General features: G+C 53.2%; 1 protein-coding gene across 1 annotated transcript in view; it reads left to right on the top strand.

Annotated features, from left to right (window-relative positions):
- TNXB (tenascin XB) overlaps positions 1-18,525 on the top strand; it is a 57,713-nt gene that overhangs the window by 24,148 nt on the left and 15,040 nt on the right. Inside the window, 12 exon segments of the mRNA XM_033216696.1 lie at positions 74-379; positions 1,737-2,045; positions 3,634-3,921; positions 4,187-4,495; positions 4,902-5,216; positions 5,331-5,648; positions 6,062-6,385; positions 8,967-9,263; positions 11,871-12,197; positions 12,615-12,938; positions 16,377-16,709; positions 17,851-18,174. Of these exon segments, the coding sequence (XP_033072587.1) occupies positions 74-379; positions 1,737-2,045; positions 3,634-3,921; positions 4,187-4,495; positions 4,902-5,216; positions 5,331-5,648; positions 6,062-6,385; positions 8,967-9,263; positions 11,871-12,197; positions 12,615-12,938; positions 16,377-16,709; positions 17,851-18,174 (3,774 nt within the window).

Raw genomic sequence — 18,525 nt, 5'->3', positions numbered from 1 at the left:
AAAAATGACTAGACATCATTACTATAAGAAAAGGGGGTTCTTTACTAACAGCCGCCTACCATCTCTGTCCCAGCCCCACAACAAGAAGAGACTCCTCCAGCCACCAAGCCCCCTCTGGAGCCACGCCTAGGAGAGCTGACAGTGACAGATGTGACCCCCAACTCGGTGGGCCTCTCCTGGACGGTCCCTGAGGGCCAGTTTGACTCCTTCATGGTCCAGTACAAAGACAAGGACGGGCAGCCTCAGGCGGTGCTGGTGGCTGCAGACCAGCGGGAGGTCACGATCTACAACCTGGAGCCTGAGAGAAAATACAAGATGAACATGTATGGACTACATGATGGGCAACGCGTGGGCCCCCTGTCTGTGGTCATCATGACGGGTGAGTAATGGGGGGACTCAGTCCCCATCTCTGGTTATCCAGAGCTCCCCACTCCATGGTCCTTCTCCCAGCCCTGCCTTGGTACCACTGCACCCTCACTGAGGGGCTGGATCCCCTCAGGCCCTGACTCGGTGACCCTGCCAGTCTTTCTGTTCCCTGACCCCTTTACTCCTCCCAGGGCTGGAACCTTCTCAGCTCTCCAGCTCCTTCCCCATCTCCACTCTGCCCCCCGCCTAGGGGAATGTCTTCTTCCCATTTGGCCTAAATCCAACCACAGACTTTCTCTCCCCCTCTCCAACTGCCCATAGCTGTTTCCACCCCTTCTCTTTACAACCCTGCTATGACTTGGACACAGCTGCCACCTCCCGCTTCTGCCCTTTTTTGTTGAGGCGAAGTGCTGCATATCCTGAGTCCCTTCTCAGGAGTCCTCTGCCACCCGCCTGCACTGCGTTCCATCCTGGCCCACGCGAGTTTTCATCTCTCCGGGAGCCCGCCCTTGCTCTTGCTCCAGGTTCCTTCCTGCCCCTCATGGTTTCCTGGGCACAGGTTCTCCACAACTTTTGTGCTGTGGCATCTGGTGAAACCCCTACCCCACCTCAAGGCAATGTTTTTAAATCTGTAAAATAAGATGTATAGGATTACAAAGGAAACAAATTATATTCATAGACAGTTATCAAAATATTTCTTTTTTATTTTTGAGATGGAGTTTCGCTCTTGTCACCCAGGCTGGAGTGCAATGGCGCAATCTTGACTCACTGCAACCTCCACTTCCCAGGTTCAAGCAATTCTCCTGCCTCAGCCTCCCGAGTAACTGGGATTACAGGCACGCACCACCACACCCAGCTAATTTTTTGTATTTTTAGTAGAGACAGGATTTCACCATGTCGGCCAGGCTGGTCTCAAACTCCTGACCTCAGGTGATCTGCCCACCTCGGCCTCCCAAACTGCCAGGCGTGAGCCACTGCACCTGGCCCAAAATATTTCTTAGAAATCCAAATTTATGATTTAGTAATACTTGAACTTATTGACTAGCTCATTAAATAACAGGACTTGGTGGCGTGTAAACTACAAAATTTAGAAGCAGTGATAGATATAAAAGATATTTTAAAGTTTCTGCAATAACTCTAAGGTGACATGAAAACATCTGTGGTTTCTATTGGTAACAAAGTCACAATAATTCTACTCTGGTTGGTTTTCTATATTAGTTTTTGAAAGAAATGCTACATTTCAGTTAGAAGTCTGGAAGTAAAGGTGTAACTATTCCCCATCTCAGTTCACAGCCCCCTTGAGGCCCTCAAAACCCAGGGGTTCTCCCCTCAGAGATCTCAACCATGTTCTTTGTCTTCCCAAATCCCAGCTCCCCTCCTACCAGCCCCAGCCACGGAGGCCTCCGAGCCTCCCCTGGAGCCACGCCTAGGGGAGCTGACAGTGACGGATGTAACCCCTGACTCTGTGGGCCTCTCGTGGACAGTCCCTGAGGGTGAATTCGACTCCTTTGTGGTTCAGTACAAGGACAGGGACGGGCAGCCCCAGGTGGTGCCTGTGGCTGCAGACCAGCGGGAGGTCACCGTCCCTGGCTTGGAACCCTCCCGCAAGTACAAGTTCCTGCTCTTTGGGATCCAGGACGGGAAACGACGCAGCCCAGTCTCTGTGGAGGCAAAGACGGGTGAGAGGGGCCCCCCCACAGCTGAGCCTGAGGCCACAGCCTTCCCACCCTTCTCTTCACTCCCTCTACTGAGTCTTGCCTTTGTCCACCTGCTCTGTCTCATTTGAAAAGCCACCTGGTGCTAGTATGGTGACTCATGCCTGTAATCCCAGCACTTTGGGAGGTCAAGGCAGGTGGATCACTTAAGGTCAGGAGTTTGAGACCAGCCTGGCCAACATGGCAAAACCCTGTCTCTACTAAAAAGACAAAAATTAGCTGGGTATGGTGACGGGCGCTAGTAATTCCAGCTACTCGGGAGTCTGAGACACAAGAATCACTTGAACTCGGGAGGTGGAGGCTACAGTGAACCAAGATCGCGCCACTGCACTCCAGCCTAGGTGATAGAACGAGACTGTCTCAAAAAAGACCAAGAAAAAAAAAAAAAAAAGAAAGAAAAGCCACAGAGCAGATGAGGACCAGGAGACTGGGTCCAGTTCCTGGGTCTGCTCTCCGCTGCTGACTCTGCCTCTCTTCTTATAATTTCTACTTTTGTTGTGTTGGATGAGGGAAGCCCCTGCAGGCCTCTTGCTGCAGGGTAGATGTGGGAGCCTGGGGGTGCTGGGAGAAGGGGTGAGGAGAGCCAGGAGCCCTTCCTGCCTTGCGAATCCATCACCTCCTGAGAGTCTTTGCTGTCTCCCCTATGACTCTCACCCAGGTTCTCACCCTCCTAGCTCAGGCCTGTCTGGGCCCATATGTGCCTCCTACAGAGGCTGTCCTTCCTTCTCTGCCCTCCTTCTGGAGCCTCAGAAATTGGGAACCAGAGGAGCCCAGCCCAGCTGTGCCCCTTTCGGAGGGTTCAGTCCAGGCCCTCCCCTGCCCCTGGGGGCTCCCTGTTGCCAGAAAACTTGAAATAACAATGTCGTCAGCACCCTCACCGTCCAGGAAGGCAGCAGGCCAGCTCCTTCTCAAGCCCTGGGATGGCTCCTCAGGCAGACACTAGATCCTTTCCCTGCCTGAGCTCCCCAGCTTCATCCCCCTCAACATTCTCACAGGCAGCCCACGCTTCTTCACCAGGTCCCATGGGAGCCTTAGTTCTCCCGGGCCAGCCAGTGAGAGTAAGAAAGGGAATGGAGAAGGAGTGAGAGCTACCTGTGTCATATTATCTTGCCTCCCCCACCTGCTGTCTGCCCCCATCAGGGATCCTGTGCTCCTCGGGGCTGGCCAAATCACTCCTTTCCTCAGGGGCCAGCCAAGTCATGTGCTCCTGGGTAAGAGGAGATAGAGACCCAGTCTGCAAGAAGCTGCACCCTGCTGGGGAAGCAGTCTGTGCGAGGTGGAAAGAGGCTGGATAGAAAGGGGAGTAAGACGAGGCAGGGAGCTAGGGAATCTCTTTTCCCGGAGGTGACTCAGGACAGGTGACCCTCCCAACTTGGGTCAAGGGGAGAGAGGCGTGGACCAGATGGAGATGGTGGTGAGGATGAGAAGTGATGGAAATATTTTGGGGAAGCACTGAGCATTTGGGCAGTTCTGGGTTTTTCCAGCCCCAGAGGGAGGCAGTCAAGGAGTCGTTCTGGAAAAAATAAACACAAGAACCTTTCCTCTCCATCAGTTGCCCGAGGTGACGCCAGCCCAGGGGCCCCACCTCGCCTTGGGGAGCTGTGGGTGACAGACCCCACCCCAGACTCACTGCACCTCTCCTGGACGGTCCCTGAGGGCCAGTTCGACTCTTTTGTGGTCCAGTTCAAGGACAAAGACGGGCCCCAGGTGGTGCCCGTGGAGGGCCACGAGCGCTCTGTCACCGTCACCCCTCTGGACGCCGGCCGCAAGTACAGATTCCTCCTCTATGGCCTCCTGGGCAAGAAGCGCCATGGCCCCCTCACTGCCGACGGCACCACGGGTGAGGGGCATTCCCTGCAGGTCCCTGCCCTGCTCCCCTCAGGCCAAGCAGCAGATGATCACTTGTGGTGGCTGCCATTACCATTATTTGGCCCCAGCCACTCGGCTCAGATCCAGCTCCCCACGTCCCTGCACAAGCCCCTAGCACAGCCCAGCAGGACTCAGCCACGCAAAGCCCTGTCTCCAGACCTCTCGATCCTGCCCTTCGAGGTCACCCAGGCTTCCAGAAACAGCTCAGCCGTTTCCTCTCCGTGTCTCCATCTCAGAGGCCCGGAGTGCTATGGACGATACTGGAACAAAACGTCCCCCAAAACCCCGTCTGGGGGAGGAGCTGCAGGTGACCAGCGTGACCCAGAACTCCGTGGGCCTCTCCTGGACAGTCCCTGAGGGCCAATTTGACTCCTTTGTGGTCCAGTACAAGGACAGGGATGGGCAGCCCCAGGTGGTGCCCATGGAGGGCAGCCTCAGGGAGGTCAGCGTGCCGGGCCTGGACCCCGCCCACAGGTACAAGCTGCTGCTCTACGGCCTGCACAGTGGCAAGCGTGTGGGCCCCATCTCGGCCGTCGCCATAACTGGTGAGTGTGCAGCAGCTGGAACACCTGTGCCTCCTTCCTGCCTGTCTGACTGAGCCATAATATCTCTGAACTTCCCATTTTATATCATTTCCATTGATCCAGAAAGTTTCCTTGTGCCGCTTTAGAGTCCATTGCCCCAGCCCCAGCCTGCAGCAACCACTGTCTGCTTTCAGTCATTCTGGAGACAGCATTTTGGCTTTCCGTGTAATGGAATCACAATACGCAGTCTCTTGTGTTTTGTTTATTGCACTTAGCACAATGCTTTTGAAATTCACCCACGTGCAGCAAAAGCTGGTCTTTCGATTGTTGATTGCTTGCCCTCACTCCCTCTCCTCCCTCACTTCTCCTGAGAGTCTGGGTGCAGCAACAGACCAGCCATCTGTCTCTACCTGTCTCTGTGAACCAGCCCGCAGGGAAGACACGGAAACTGAGACCACGGCCCCGACCCCTCCAGCGCCTGAGCCTCTCCTCGGGGAACTGACAGTGGAGGAGGCCACGCCACACACCCTGCATCTCTCCTGGATGGTGACTGAGGGAGAATTTGACTCCTTCGAAATCCAGTACACAGATAGAGAAGGGCAACTCCAAACGGTCCGTACAGGAGGCGACCAGAATGACATCACCCTCTCTGGCCTGGAATCCGACCACAGATACCTGGTGACCTTGTATGGTTTCCGCGATGGGAAGCATGTGGGTCCTGTCCATGTCGAGGCCCTGACAGGTGAGAACTCTGCCCACTGTGCCTCCTTTCAGATGGCTGGGAGAGTCCAGAGGAGAGCAGAGTCCCGCAGATACCCTGCCCACCTCAGTGCTCTCTTTCCATGTCTCTGTCCAGTCCCGGAGGAGGAGGAGCCTTCGGAACCTCCCACCGCAACCCCCGAGCCCCCCATCATGCCTCACCTGGGGGAGCTGACCGTGACAGACGCCACCCCCGACTCCCTCAGCCTGTCCTGGACAGTTCCTGGGGGCCAATTTGACCACTTCCTGGTCCAGTACAGGAACGGAGACGGGCGGCCCAAGGCGGTGCGGGTGCCAGGGCATGAGGATGGGGTCACCATCTCGGGCCTGGAGCCAGACCACAAATACAAGATGAACCTGTACGGTTTCCACGGTGGCCAGCGCATGGGCCCTGTGTCTGCAATCGGGGTGACGGGTGAGTGAACAGTGGGAGCCACAGGGTGGGTGCTGTGGGAGGGCCACCCTCTTGCTCTTTGGTGATGACTGGTGGGGAATGTGACAGGGGTCTGGTTGGCACCACAGACTTGCTTGTGGCTGGGGCTGGGGCTCCCCTTGGGCCTTCCTGTGAGGTTGACCCCTGTCTCCTCCTGAGCGGAGAGGGGCCGTCGGGAGCTTTGCTGTGCTGGTGACTGTCCCAGGTCCCCCACAGTTGACCCTGGAACTTGTCATGTGTCAGCTGTTTAGGACCACCCAGCCCCAAGAATGGGCTTCCCTGAAATGACCTCAGGTCCCCCAGTCATAACCTTGGCTTCTCTCTCCTTTTCCCCAAGTCCCAAGGACATCCCCCAGGGACCCTGCCTCACTCTCTCTGTGTCCTTTTTTTCTCAGCTGCAGAGGAAGAGACCCCCAGCCCCACAGAACCCAGCACGGAGGCCCCGGAGCCCCCCGAAGAGCCGCTCCTGGAGGAGCTGACAGTGATGGGATCCTCCCCTGACTCGCTGAGCCTCTCCTGGACCGTCCCCCAGGGCCGCTTCGACTCCTTCACCGTGCAGTACAAGGACAGGGATGGGCGGCCCCAGGTGGTGCGTGTTGGGGGCGAGGAGAGCGAGGTCACTGTAGGGGGCCTGGAGCCCGGGCACAAGTACAAGATGCACCTGTACGGCCTCCACGAGGGGCGGCGTGTGGGCCCGGTGTCCGCTGTGGGCGTCACGGGTGAGTGTGCACTGCAGAGCCCTCTGGGTTGGGTCTTAGGAAAGTGCAGCCTCCAGCATCTCTTCCACTAGGGACCCAGGATCCCAAGACCTCAAACCTATAATGCACCCTGTTCGCTAAAGCCTCAGGATGGGTGTGATCTGGGGACAGAGAGAGCAAATCCAGGAGAAGTGTCAGAGCCATGTGGGAGAGGCTCCCGGGGACAGGCCTCTCGGGAGGTGATTCACGGGCTGGTTTGTGGCTCTCTGCTTTTCCTCGGAACTCTATAGAGAACTCTTTTTGTGAGATTGGAACACATTTTTGAAATACAAGTTAATTAAATTAATAAGTATTTGTTAAATAAAATCTCAAATGTATAAATAGAAAGAATAGTACAAAGACCCCAGGTACCCATCACCCTGCCACCCCTCCTTCAATCAAATATCAACTTCTGGCCAGTCTGACTCATCTCTGCTCCATTGATTTCCTCCACTAGAATCACTAGAATGTTTTCTTTCTTTCTTTCTTTCTTTCTTTCTTTCTTTCTTTCCTTTCTTTCTTTCTTTTTCTTTCTTTCTCTCTCTCTCTCTTTCTTTCTTTTTCTTTCTCTTTCTCTCTCTTTCTCTCTCTCTCTCTCTGTCTCTCTCTCTCTCCTTCTTTCCTTCTTTCTTCCTTTCTTTTGACAAGGTCTCACTCTGTCACCTAGGCTGGAGTCTACTGGCACAGTGACAATTCACTGCACTGCAGCCTCAACCTCCTGGGCTTAAGGGATCCTCCCACTTCAGCCTCCCAAATAGCTGGGACTACAAGCGCACTCCATCATGCCCAGCTAATTTTTTGTGTTTTCTGTAGAGACGGGATTTAGCCATGTTACCCAGGCCAGTCTCGAACTCCTGGGCTCAAGTGATCCTCCCACCTCAGCCAAAGTAATGGGATTCCAGGTGTGAGCCGCCACACCTGGCCTGAATGTTTTCTTTATTAACACCTTCATTGAGATATAATTCATGTGGCATAAAATACACTTGTTTTAAGTGTACAGCTTACTGATTTTAGTATCTTTACCTACTTGTGCAGCCATCATCACAATCTAATTTTAGAACTTTTCCATCACCCCCAAAAGAAATCTTGGGTCCAGACCCATTCCTATCTCAGCCCTAGTTTATAAACTAATCTAATTTTTTCTCTGTAGATTGCTTTTTCAGGACATTTCGTATAAATGGAATCACACAATATGTATCCTTTTGTGTCTGGCTTCTTTCACTGAGCATAATGTTTTTGAGGTTCATCAATGTAGCATGTAGAAGTACTACATTTACTACATTGCTATTGATTGATTGATTGACTGATTGATTTTTTTTTAAGACAAATTCTCACTCTATTGCCCAGGCTACAGTGCAGTGGCATGATCATAGCTCACTGCAGCCCCAAAATCCCGGGCTCAAGCCATCTCAGCCCCCCAAGTAGCTGGGACCACAGGTGCTTGCCACACACTCAGCTAATTTTTAAAATTTTTTTTGTAGAGATGGGGTCTCTCAATATTACCCAGGCTGATATCAGACTCCTGGCTTCAAGGAATCCTCCTGCCTGGGCCTTACAAAGTGCTGGGATAACAGGCATGAGCCACCTGCTCTCAGTCACTACATTGCTTTTTATTGCCAAACAGTATTGCATTGTATGGTTATACTACTGCAATATTTTAAAACGAACCACAGACACCCTATCCTTTCATCACTAAATATTTAAAGGTATATCTCCCTTCTGAAAAATTATTTTTAAAAAATCCACAATACAGCCAGGTGAGGTGGTTCATGCTTGATCCCAGCACTTTGGGCGGCCAAGGCAGGTGGATCACTTGAGGTAAAGAGTTTGAGACCAGCCTGACCAACATGGTGAAACCCCATCTCTACTAAAAAAGAAAAAAAAAAAATACAAAAAAGCAGAGCGTGGTGGCACGTGCCTATAGTCCCAGCTACTTGGGGGGTTGAGGCGCAAGAAATTGCTTGAACCCAGGAGGTGGAGGTTGCAGTAAGCCAAGATCGCGACACTGCGCTCCGGCCTGGGTGACAGAGCGAGACTCTGTGTCAATAAATAAATAAATAAATAATAAAATTCCGCAATACAATTAGCATACCTTGATAAATGAACAATCATGCCTTGATATCACGTATCCAGGTAGTGCTACAGTCTCCCGAGTGTCTCATAACTGTTGTTTTCCAATTTGTTGCTGAAATTAGGTTTATAGAAGGAGGATACATTGCAATTGAGAAAACTGAAATGTTGAGTAGAGCAGTCAGGGAAGGCCCAGAAGAAGGTGGCTTTTGAACAGACTTAAAGGAAGGGTGGGGATAAGCCATGAAGATATCTGGGGAAAGAACATCTAGGTGGAGGGAACAGTCACTGCAAAAGTGCTGCGGTAGGAGGCCACCTGGCATGTTTGAGGGACCATAAGGAAGCCACAAAAGACTGTAATGATTATAATCAGAAATCCATCTTCAGTTAGGCCCAGACTGGGCCCACCTTCTGACCTGAGTTCAAGCAGCTGGGGCCTCAACAGCTCCTTCCGGAAAGCAACAGAAAAGATTCTGTTTCTATCTCTTCCCAGCCCCCAAAGAGGAGTCCCCTGATGCTCCTCTTGTGAAGCCGCGCCTAGGGGAGATGACAGTGAGAGACACCACCTCCGACTCCCTCAGCCTGTCCTGGACAGTCCCCGAGGGTCAGTTTGACCATTTCTTAGTCCAGTACAAGAATGGGGACGGGCAGCCCAAGGCGGTGCGGGTGCCGGGACACGAGGACGGGGTCACCATCTCGGGCCTGGAGCCAGACCACAAGTATAAGATGAACCTGTATGGCTTCCATGGTGGCCAACGCATGGGCCCTGTGTCTGCTGTTGGTTTAACTGGTGAGTGTGCAGTAGGGCACTGGGCCCTGCCCTGAACTAGACTCAGTTTCCCCTTTATTGCCAGTATCTGGTGGCTTTATTTTACTTTCCCTGAGCCTCCCAAGCTCCTGGGAATGGTTCTGCTGGTGCCTTCACTCCAAGCCTTTGGTATTGCCCCAGGTCTTCTACCCTTTACACATGGGCTTTTTGGGTTCTCAAAGAGGTGGGGGACCAGGAAAATAACACAGACTGAGGTACACCTGGGGTTGACCATAGCCTCAGCCCATTTGAGCTGTGTGACCTCAAGAGAATCACATAACCTGTCTGGGCATGGTGACTCACGCCTGTAATCCCAGCACTTTGGGAGGCTGAAGGGGGCAGATCACCTGAGGTCAGGAGTTCGAGGCCAGCCTGGCCAACATCGTGAAACCCCCATCTCTACTAAAAATACAAAAATTAGCTGGGTGTGGTGACACATGCCTGTAGTCCCATCTACTTGGGAGGCTAAGGCAGGAGAATGGCTTGAACCCAGGAGGCAGAGGTTGCAGTGAGCCAAGATCGAGCCACTGCACTCCAGCCTGGGTGACAGAGCGAGACTCTATCTCAAAAAAACAAAACAAGCAAACAAACAAAACACACACACACAACCTCTCTGTACCTCCTTTTCCTCATCTGTAAAGAAGGAATAACCATACCTGTCCTGAAGGATGGGTGGGAGTGTGGTTTGGCTCTCACACACAGTGAGAGATAACTGCAGTCTTCCCTTCTGAGGAAAGTAGGAAGTTCCTGAAAATCCCTTAGGGCAAATTCTCATAATTATCACTGATTTCCGTGGGAAAAATTGTATGTGTTCTCTAAGCCCCCAAATTAATACCCATTTACTTTTAAAACAACACTGAATCCTGTTAACATGGATACTATTACTTTAATTACAAACATTGGCCATGTGCACAACCTAACAAGGCGTTTTCCCTTCATTACCCTGTAACTCGGCTCTTTGATGCTTTTGTGGCGCTCTTTTATAGCTGTTACCCCCTAGATGCTTAAGACTCAGTTCTCAAAAAGAACAGACAAATGGCCGGGCGCAGTGGCTCAAGCCTGTAATCCCAGCACTTTGGGAGGCCGAGACGGGCGGATCACGAGGTCAGGAGATCGAGACCATCCTGGCTAATACGGTGAAACCCCGTCTCTACTAAAAAATACAAAAAACTAGCCGGGCGAGGTGGCGGGCGCCTGTAGCCCCAGCTACTCGGGAGGCTGAGGCAGGAGAATGGCGGGAACCCAGGAGGCGGAGCTTGCAGTGAGCTGAGATCCGGCCACTGCACTCCAGCCTGGGCGACAGAGCGAGACTCCGTCTCAAAAAAAAAAAAAAAAGAACAGACAAATGAAATGTGATGATTTTGTAATTCTATGAAGGCAGAATAAAACCCTATGAAGAGCAGAAAAGATTAAAGAAATCAATGAAAACAAAGCAGTTGATTCCATACGGACCAAAAGAGCTGGCAAAACTGGAGGTGCACTCTCTGCCATAAGTTAGCAGAGCTACTGCCAGGTCCAGAGACAACTCAGCTGCAAAGATGCCCTCATGCGGTCTCATCTGTACCCTCAGCTGTAAAATCTAAGTTGGTTTCTAAAAATGCTCAGAATTAGGTGGAATATCCAAGCCCAAGTGGATGAACCTCCTGATACAACTTGCCTGTTATGCTTGGTTGGTGTTCTTTGTTTTCTTTCTTTCTTTTTTTTGAGATGGAGTCTCACTGCGTCACCCAGGCTCTCAGGCTGGAGTGCAGTGGTGTGATCTCAGCTCATTGCAATCTCTGCCTCCCGGATCTAAGCAATTCTCCTGCCTCAGCCTTCCAAGTAGCTGGGATTACAGGCATGCGCCAGCACACCTGGCTAATGTTTGTATTTTTAGTAGAGACAGGATTTCGCCATGTCGGCCAGGCTGGTCTCGATCTCCTGACCTCAGGTGATCCGCCCGCCTCGGCCTCCCAAAGTGCTGGGATTACGGGCCTGAGCCACCGCGCCCAGCCCTGGTTGCTGTTCTTTTTTTTTTTTTTTTTTTAATTATTATTTTTTGAGACGGAGTCTTGCTATCTCCAGGCTGGAGTGCAGTGGCGCGATCTCGGCTCACTGTAAGCTCCGCCTCCCAGGTTCACGCCATTCTCCCGCCTCAGCCTCTCAAGTAGCTGAGACTACAGGCGTCCACCACCACGCTGGCTAATTTTTTGTATTTTTAGTAGAGACGGGGTTTCACCGTGTTAGCCAGGATGGTCTCGATCTCCTGACCTCGTGATCCGCCCGTCTCGACCTCCCAAAATGCTGGGATTACAGGACTGAGCCACCGCGCCCGGCCCTGGTTGGTATTCTTATAAAGCATCAATTCTGTCCTGCAAAACAAATTCGCTTGGCAGCTCCTGAGGGTTCCAGGCATGCACACTGAGCATCATGACTTCACCACAGGTGTGGTGTTAACTGAGCATTCAAAGCAGAAGAATGATATCCTAAGCTTGGGGCACCAGCATCCAGGCTGTGGGCCCCTGGTGTGTCTAAGAGAATCCCAGAGTCTCCTGGCTAAAAGGAGGCCCACCAGGCATGTCCACCCATTCTCTCTGTTTTCTGATGCAGCCCCAGGAAATGATGAAGAAATGGCCCCAGCCCTGACAGAATCTCCCACCCCCGAACCCCCCATCAAGCCTCGCCTGGGGGAGCTGACCATGACAGATGCCACCCCTGACTCCCTCAGCCTCTCCTGGACGGTTCCTGAGGGACAGTTTGACCACTTCCTGGTCCAGTACAAGAATGGGGATGGGCAGCCCAAGACAACGCGGGTGCCAGGACATGAGGACAGGGTCACCATCTCCGGCCTGGAGCCATACCATAAATACAAGATGAACCTGTACGGGTTCCACAGTGGCCAGCGCGTGGGCCCCGTATCTGCCATCGGGGTGACGGGTGAGTGAACGATGGGAGCCCCAGGGTGGGAGCCATGGGAGGGTCACTCTCTTGCTCTTTGGTGACGACTGGTGGGGAATGGTGGCAGGGGTCTGGTCAGTACCACAGACCTGCTTGTCGCTGGGGCTGGGGCTCCCGTTGTACCTGTTTGTGTGGTTGACCCCTGGCTCCTGAGCAGGAAAGGGCCATCGGGAGTTTTGCTGTGCTGGTGGCTGTGCCAGGTCCCTCACAGCTGACCCTGGAATTTGTCATGTGTGTTACCTGTCAGCTGAGCAGGACCACCCAGCCCCAAGAATGGGCCTCCCTGAACTGACCTCAAGCCCCCTAGTCACAGCCCTGGCTTCTCCTTCCTTTTCCCCACGATGTGAGCACATCCCCCAGGGACCTTACCATCCTCTCTGTGTCCCTTTTTCTCAGCTGCAGAGGAAGAGACCCCCAGCCCCACAGAACCCAGCACGGAGGCCCCAGAGCCCCCCGAAGAGCCGCTCCTGGGGGAGCTGACAGTGACAGGATCCTCCCCTGACTCGCTGAGCCTCTCCTGGACCGTCCCCCAGGGCCATTTCAACTCCTTCACCGTGCAGTACAAGGACAGGGACGGGCGACCCCAGGTGGTGCGTGTTGGAGGCGAGGAAAGCGAGGTCACCGTGGGGGGCCTGGAGCCTGGGCGCAAATACAAGATGCACCTGTATGGCCTCCATGAGGGGCGGCGCGTGGGCCCGGTGTCCACTGTGGGCATGACTGGTGAGTAGTGCTTGGGGTCTCAGGGGAGAACTACCTTTCCCTCATGGGTACCTGGTTTACTGCTGTGCCCTTTCACCAAGCCCTGGGGGTCCAGGACTTGTCTCCTGTGTCCCGCCCTTGTTCTGTGCCCTGTGGCTGTGTCCCGCCCTCGCTCTGTGGCCCGTGGCTGTGTCCCGCCCTCGCTCTGTGGCCCGTGGCTGTGTCCCGCCCTCGCTCTGTGGCCCGTGGCTGTGGCCCATGCTAGTGGCTTGCTTGTTCACTTTGGCGTGGCCTCCCTCTAATGGTCAAACACTGATAACCTCCAAGGGTGAAATATGTCAGGTGCACACCAAGCCTGACTTACAAGAATTTTCCTTTCTTTCCATCTTAATCGCAGCATTCTTACAACCACATACACAAATGCACACAAGAGAAACAATCCAATGTCAAACCACGTTGGGATGACTAAATAATTTAGGCAACATCTATAAAAAGAGTTATTATGCCACCACTGAAATGTTTTAACATAAGACCCTTACTTTATAATGTTACATTGAAAAAAGAGAGCCTAGGCTGGGCACGGAGGCTCACGCCTGTTATCCCAGCACTTTGGGAGGCCGAGGCGGGCTGATCGCCTGTGGTCAGGAGTTCCAGACCAGCCTGGCCAACATGGTGAAACCCCATCTCTACTAAAACTACAAAAATTAGCCAAGCATGGTGGCACAGGCCTGTAATCCCAGCTACTTGCGAGGTGGAGGCACGAGAATCACTTGAACCTGGGAGGCAGAGGTTGCAGTGAGCCAAGATCACCACTGCACTCCAGCCTGGCTGATAGAGCCAAACTCAGTCTCAAAAAAGAAGAAAAAGGAGCCCAAATTTTTGTAAGATGCTAATCACAACCATTTGAAAGTAACAAGTATGGCAAGAAGACTGGAAAGAAATACATCCCACCGGTTGCATGATTTGTTAGATAGAATAGAATGTTCCAGCACATTTTTTTTCTGTATTATTCTATTCTGCATAGCCCAACTTTTCTTTTTTTTTTTTTTTTTTGAGGCAGAGTCTCGCTCTGTCGCCCAGGCTGGAGTGCAGTGGCCGGATCTCAGCTCACTGCAAGCTGCGCCTCCCGGGTTTACGCCATTCTCCTGCCTCAGCCTCCCCAGTAGCTGGGACTACAGGCGCCCGCCACCTCGCCCGGCTAGTTTTTGTGTTTTTAGTAGAGACGGGGTTTCACCGTGTTAGCCAGGATGGTCTCGATCTCCTGACCTCGTGATCCGCCCGTCTCGGCCTCCCAAAGTGCTGGGATTACAGGCTTGAGCCACCGCGCCCGGCCAGCCCAACTTTTCTTAAATGGCAAACATTTCTTTTATAATCAGGGGAAGGGAAAAGAGAAAGTATATAATGTCTTCTTCTTTACACTCCATCTGTCCTACTCCCCTATCACTCTTGTGACTTATTTCATTTCTTTCCTTCTTTTTTTTTTTTTGAGATGAAGTTTCGCTCTTGTCACCCAGGCTGGAGTGCAATGGCCTGATCTTGGCTCACTGCAACCTCTGCCTCCTGGGTTCAAGCGATTCTCCTGTCTCAGCCTCCCAAGTAGCTGGGACTACAGGTATGAGCCACCACGTCCGGCTAATTTTGTATTTTCAGTAGAGATGGCGTTTCTCCATGTTGGTCAGGCTGGTCTCAAACTCCTAACCTCAGGTGATCTGCCCGCCTTGGTCTCCCAAAGTGCTGGGATTACAGGCGTGAGCCACCGCACCTGGCCAGACTTACTTTATTTCTAATTCTGAGAAAGTTCAAAATGTCTAGTCCATAAGAAACTGGAGGGGTGGGGATCATGAGGTAAATTGAATTCCAAACATGCAGTCAGGCTGCCTTTTCTAAGTCATCCTCAGCCAGGATGTTATGCCTGGTTTAGAGCATTTTTCGAGAATTCCTACTGATGGGGAAGAATCAGCCCTGCTGAGAGGCGGTCTCTTGCAGGGCAGGTCGCCACCTCTATGATACCAAGTGAGGAGCGAACTCATCTCCCAAAGACCAGCCAGCCAAAGGAAACAGTCTCACTCAGCATCCTCAATTCCTGGGGGGAAGCCTCATTTCCATATGCGTGTTCAGTCTCACTCAGCATCCTCAATTCCTGGGGGGAAGCCTCGTTTCCATATGCGTGCTCAGAGGACCATCTGAGTTTTGGGAAACGGGGAATAGGGAAATGATTGGAAAATGAACATTAGAAACATTCACACTCTGGGGGTAAGCGGTTCTGGTCCACATTCAGTTTTATATTCCTACCCCCACCGTGGGGAAGCACAGAACCGACCGAGGACAGGCTGAGGGACCCACCCCTGCCCCTCCTGTTCCATCTGTATTGCTACCCCACCCCCACCCCACACTCGATTATTATTTCTTGTAGCCCAGAATTTCTTTCTTTCTTTTTTTTTTTTTTTTTGAGACCGAGTCTCACTCTGTTGCCCAGGCTGGAGTGCAGTGGTGTGATCTCAGCTCACTGCAACCTCTGCCTCCCAGGTGCAAGCGATTCTCCTGCCTCAGCCTCCTGAGTAGCTGGGACTACAGGTGCCCACCACCACGTCTGGTTAATTTTTGTATGTTTAGTAGAGACAGGGTTTCATGACGTTGGCCAGGCTGGGCTCGAATTCCCGACCCCAGGTGATCCATCCGCCTCGGCCTCCCAAAATGCTAGGATTACAAGCATGAACCACCACTCCGGGCCCAGAATTTCTTTTCTAGCCCACATTTTTCTAGTGAAAATAATATAGCAACACTATGTGGAAAGCCTGAAAAACAGAAAAACAGAATCTCATAGTCCTGCTTTCTCCCCCAGCTGGCGGCATTAATAACAATGTGTGTAGTGCACATTTCCTTTCTGCATTTTGCATGCAGAGCGTGTTTTAAAGTTGCAATCAGTGTTCATAAAATTCTTGGCTCTTCCTTTTTTGTACACAAGTACATTGTAATCATTCACCTTGCGGCTACACAACCAGCATTAATCATCGTTTCAATGGTTGTTTGATGTGTGGTGGTGAAAGCTCTAACAGAATTAATCCTCTTCTACGGGTCATGTGTGTTCCTGACACATTTGCTGTCATGAATAATCCCATCATGAATTCTTCCATGCTATAACTTTTTCCTGCTTTAATAATTTTCTTAGGATAGATGCCCAGAACTGGGATTATTGGGTCAAAGGAAATGAGAATTACTTTGGCTCCTGACACTATGTCTCAGTTGCCTTCTGGAGGTTTGTAACAGTGCAGCTCTGCCAGCAGTACAGGCCCGGGGCTCGGGGATACCTCACCGGCCTAAATGACGAACACAAAACTGCCCCAGCCCTCAGCCTGCTCTGGAGGGGCGCATTTGATGCATGACCTCTGTTGACAGCACTGGCAAAACAAGTCGCCCTTAAACCCTTAAACCCTGTATCCCCCCTATATTATCTTTCAGCCCCACAAGAGGATGTGGACGAGACCCCCAGCCCCACAGAACCAGGCACAGAGGCCCCGGAGCCCCCCGAGGAGCTGCTCCTGGGGGAGCTGACAGTGACAGGATCTTCCCCTGACTCGCTGAGCCTCTCCTGGACCGTCCCCCAGGGCCGCTTCGACTCCTTCACTGTGCAATATAAGGACAGGGACGGGCGGCCCCAGGTGGTGCGTGTCGGGGGCGAGGAGAGCGAGGTCACCGTGGGGGGCCTGGAGCCCGGACGCAAATACAAGATGCACCTGTACGGCCTCCAAGAGGGGCAGCGCCTGGGCCCGGTGTCTGCCGTGGGCGTCACAGGTGAGTGAGTGTGGGTGGGGCAGCGTCGGAAGACAGCCCTAGAAAATGTGCCCTTCTCTACTATTTTCCTATACATATTTCTGTCTTGATGGGGCTCACATTGAAAGGAATATATCAACATTATGGAAAGGCATACATGGAGAGACAGGCTGCGATCCAGCAAATGAAGCAAAGGCGGGTGAGCATGTGATAGGGAGGCCCAGGGCTCAGGTCAGGACGAGAGAGGGACGCCTAAGCCACCCTGCTCATGGGTACCTAGGGGACAGCCATGACCTGAGGCCAGGCAGGCCTTAGCCTGGTGACAGCTTTAGAGAGGAGGTGAAGCGTGCCAGATCATCACAGCTGGTGTAGAGGCCGGGAGGCTAGAAAGAGCATGGTGTGTGGGAAGCACTGAGGATTGAGTAGGGTGTCCTTTGCGGGGAGTAGATCATCCTGAAGTGTGGGAGCAGAGGAGGGGACCGCTCACCAGGCCTGGGGTCTCCCAGGGATGAGGAGGTGGTTGCTCAGGTCTGTGCTGAGACGGCCCCAGCAGCTGTGCCTGTGTGAAGCTCATCCGTGGGGGCTGAAGATGGGGATGGGGTGACAGGGAGCCTGGAGGCAGGGAGGCCAGTAGGCAGTTGGTGGCCTTGGTGAGAGGTGACCGTGGCCCAAACCAGGCCCGGGGACTGGAGGTGGGGAGGAAGGTATCCGGGGAATTCAGGGTAAAGATGTCCTGAGGCTGCTGGCAGCTGGTGAGGGGCCAGGTCCAGGAACACGCCCCAAGCTCTGGCCTCGGGAGGGGTGTGCTGAGCTTTTTGGGGAGCAAAGACAGAAGCCCAGTGAACAAAAGATGGCGAGGAGACCCCAGTGCAGGGAGGCCGAGGGTGCAGAGGCCGAGTGGGGCTGTGCTCAGAAGAGAGGTGGTGCTGGAGGGACAGGGAGAGGTGGCCTGGGTGTTGGGAGGTGGGGGTGAGGTGGGGGCTGAGGGCAGGGGTCAGGGTGAGGGATAGGAAAGACCAGGAGAGGAGAGCAAGAAGAGCTTTGCTGGAGGCGCTGTGGGCAGCATCGTCCTGCTCTCGGGCACTTTGTGTTTTGTGACGCATCCTTTCTATGCTGAACTGAGGACCCAGGGACCTCACTGTCCACATACTTGTCTGTCCAGCTCCAGAGGATGAAGCCGAGACCACACAAGCAGCGCCCACCACGACCCCTGAGCCCCCCATCAAGCCTCGCCTAGGGGAGCTGACAGTGACTGACGCCACCCCCGATTCCCTCAGCCTGTCCTGGACGGTCCCCGAGGGCCAGTTTGACCACTTCTTGGTCCAGTACAGGAATGGGGACGGGCAGCCCAAGGCGGTGAGGGTGCCGGGGCATGAGGACGGGGTCACCATCTCAGGCCTGGAGCCAGACCACAAGTACAAGATGAACCTGTACGGCTTCCACGGTGGCCAACGCGTGGGTCCCATGTCTGTCATCGGGGTGACGGGTGAGTGAACAGTGGGAGCCACAGGGTGGATGCTGTGGGAGGGCCACCCTCTTGCTCTTTGGTGATGACTGGTGGGGAATGTGACAGACCTGCTTGTGGCTGGGGCTCCCCTTGGGCCTTCCTGTGAGGTTGACCCCTGGCTCCTCCTGAGCAGGGAGGGGCCATCAGGAGTTTTACTGTGCTGGTGGTTGTCCCAGGTCCCCCACAGCTGACCCTGGAACTTGTCATGTGTGTTAGCTGTCAGCTGAGCAGGACCCCCCAGCCCCAAGAATGGGCTTTTCTGAAATGATGTCACGTACCCAGTAGTGGCCGTGGTTTCTCCCTCTTTCCCCTGAAGACCTGAGCACATCA

Source organism: Trachypithecus francoisi, unplaced genomic scaffold (assembly GCF_009764315.1).
Source record: "Trachypithecus francoisi isolate TF-2019V2 unplaced genomic scaffold, Tfra_2.0 Lachesis_group10, whole genome shotgun sequence".
NCBI classification, from domain to species: Eukaryota; Metazoa; Chordata; class Mammalia; order Primates; family Cercopithecidae; genus Trachypithecus; species Trachypithecus francoisi.
The sequence above is the reverse complement of the archived record's forward strand: the minus strand, read 5'-3'. Positions and strand labels throughout refer to the sequence as shown.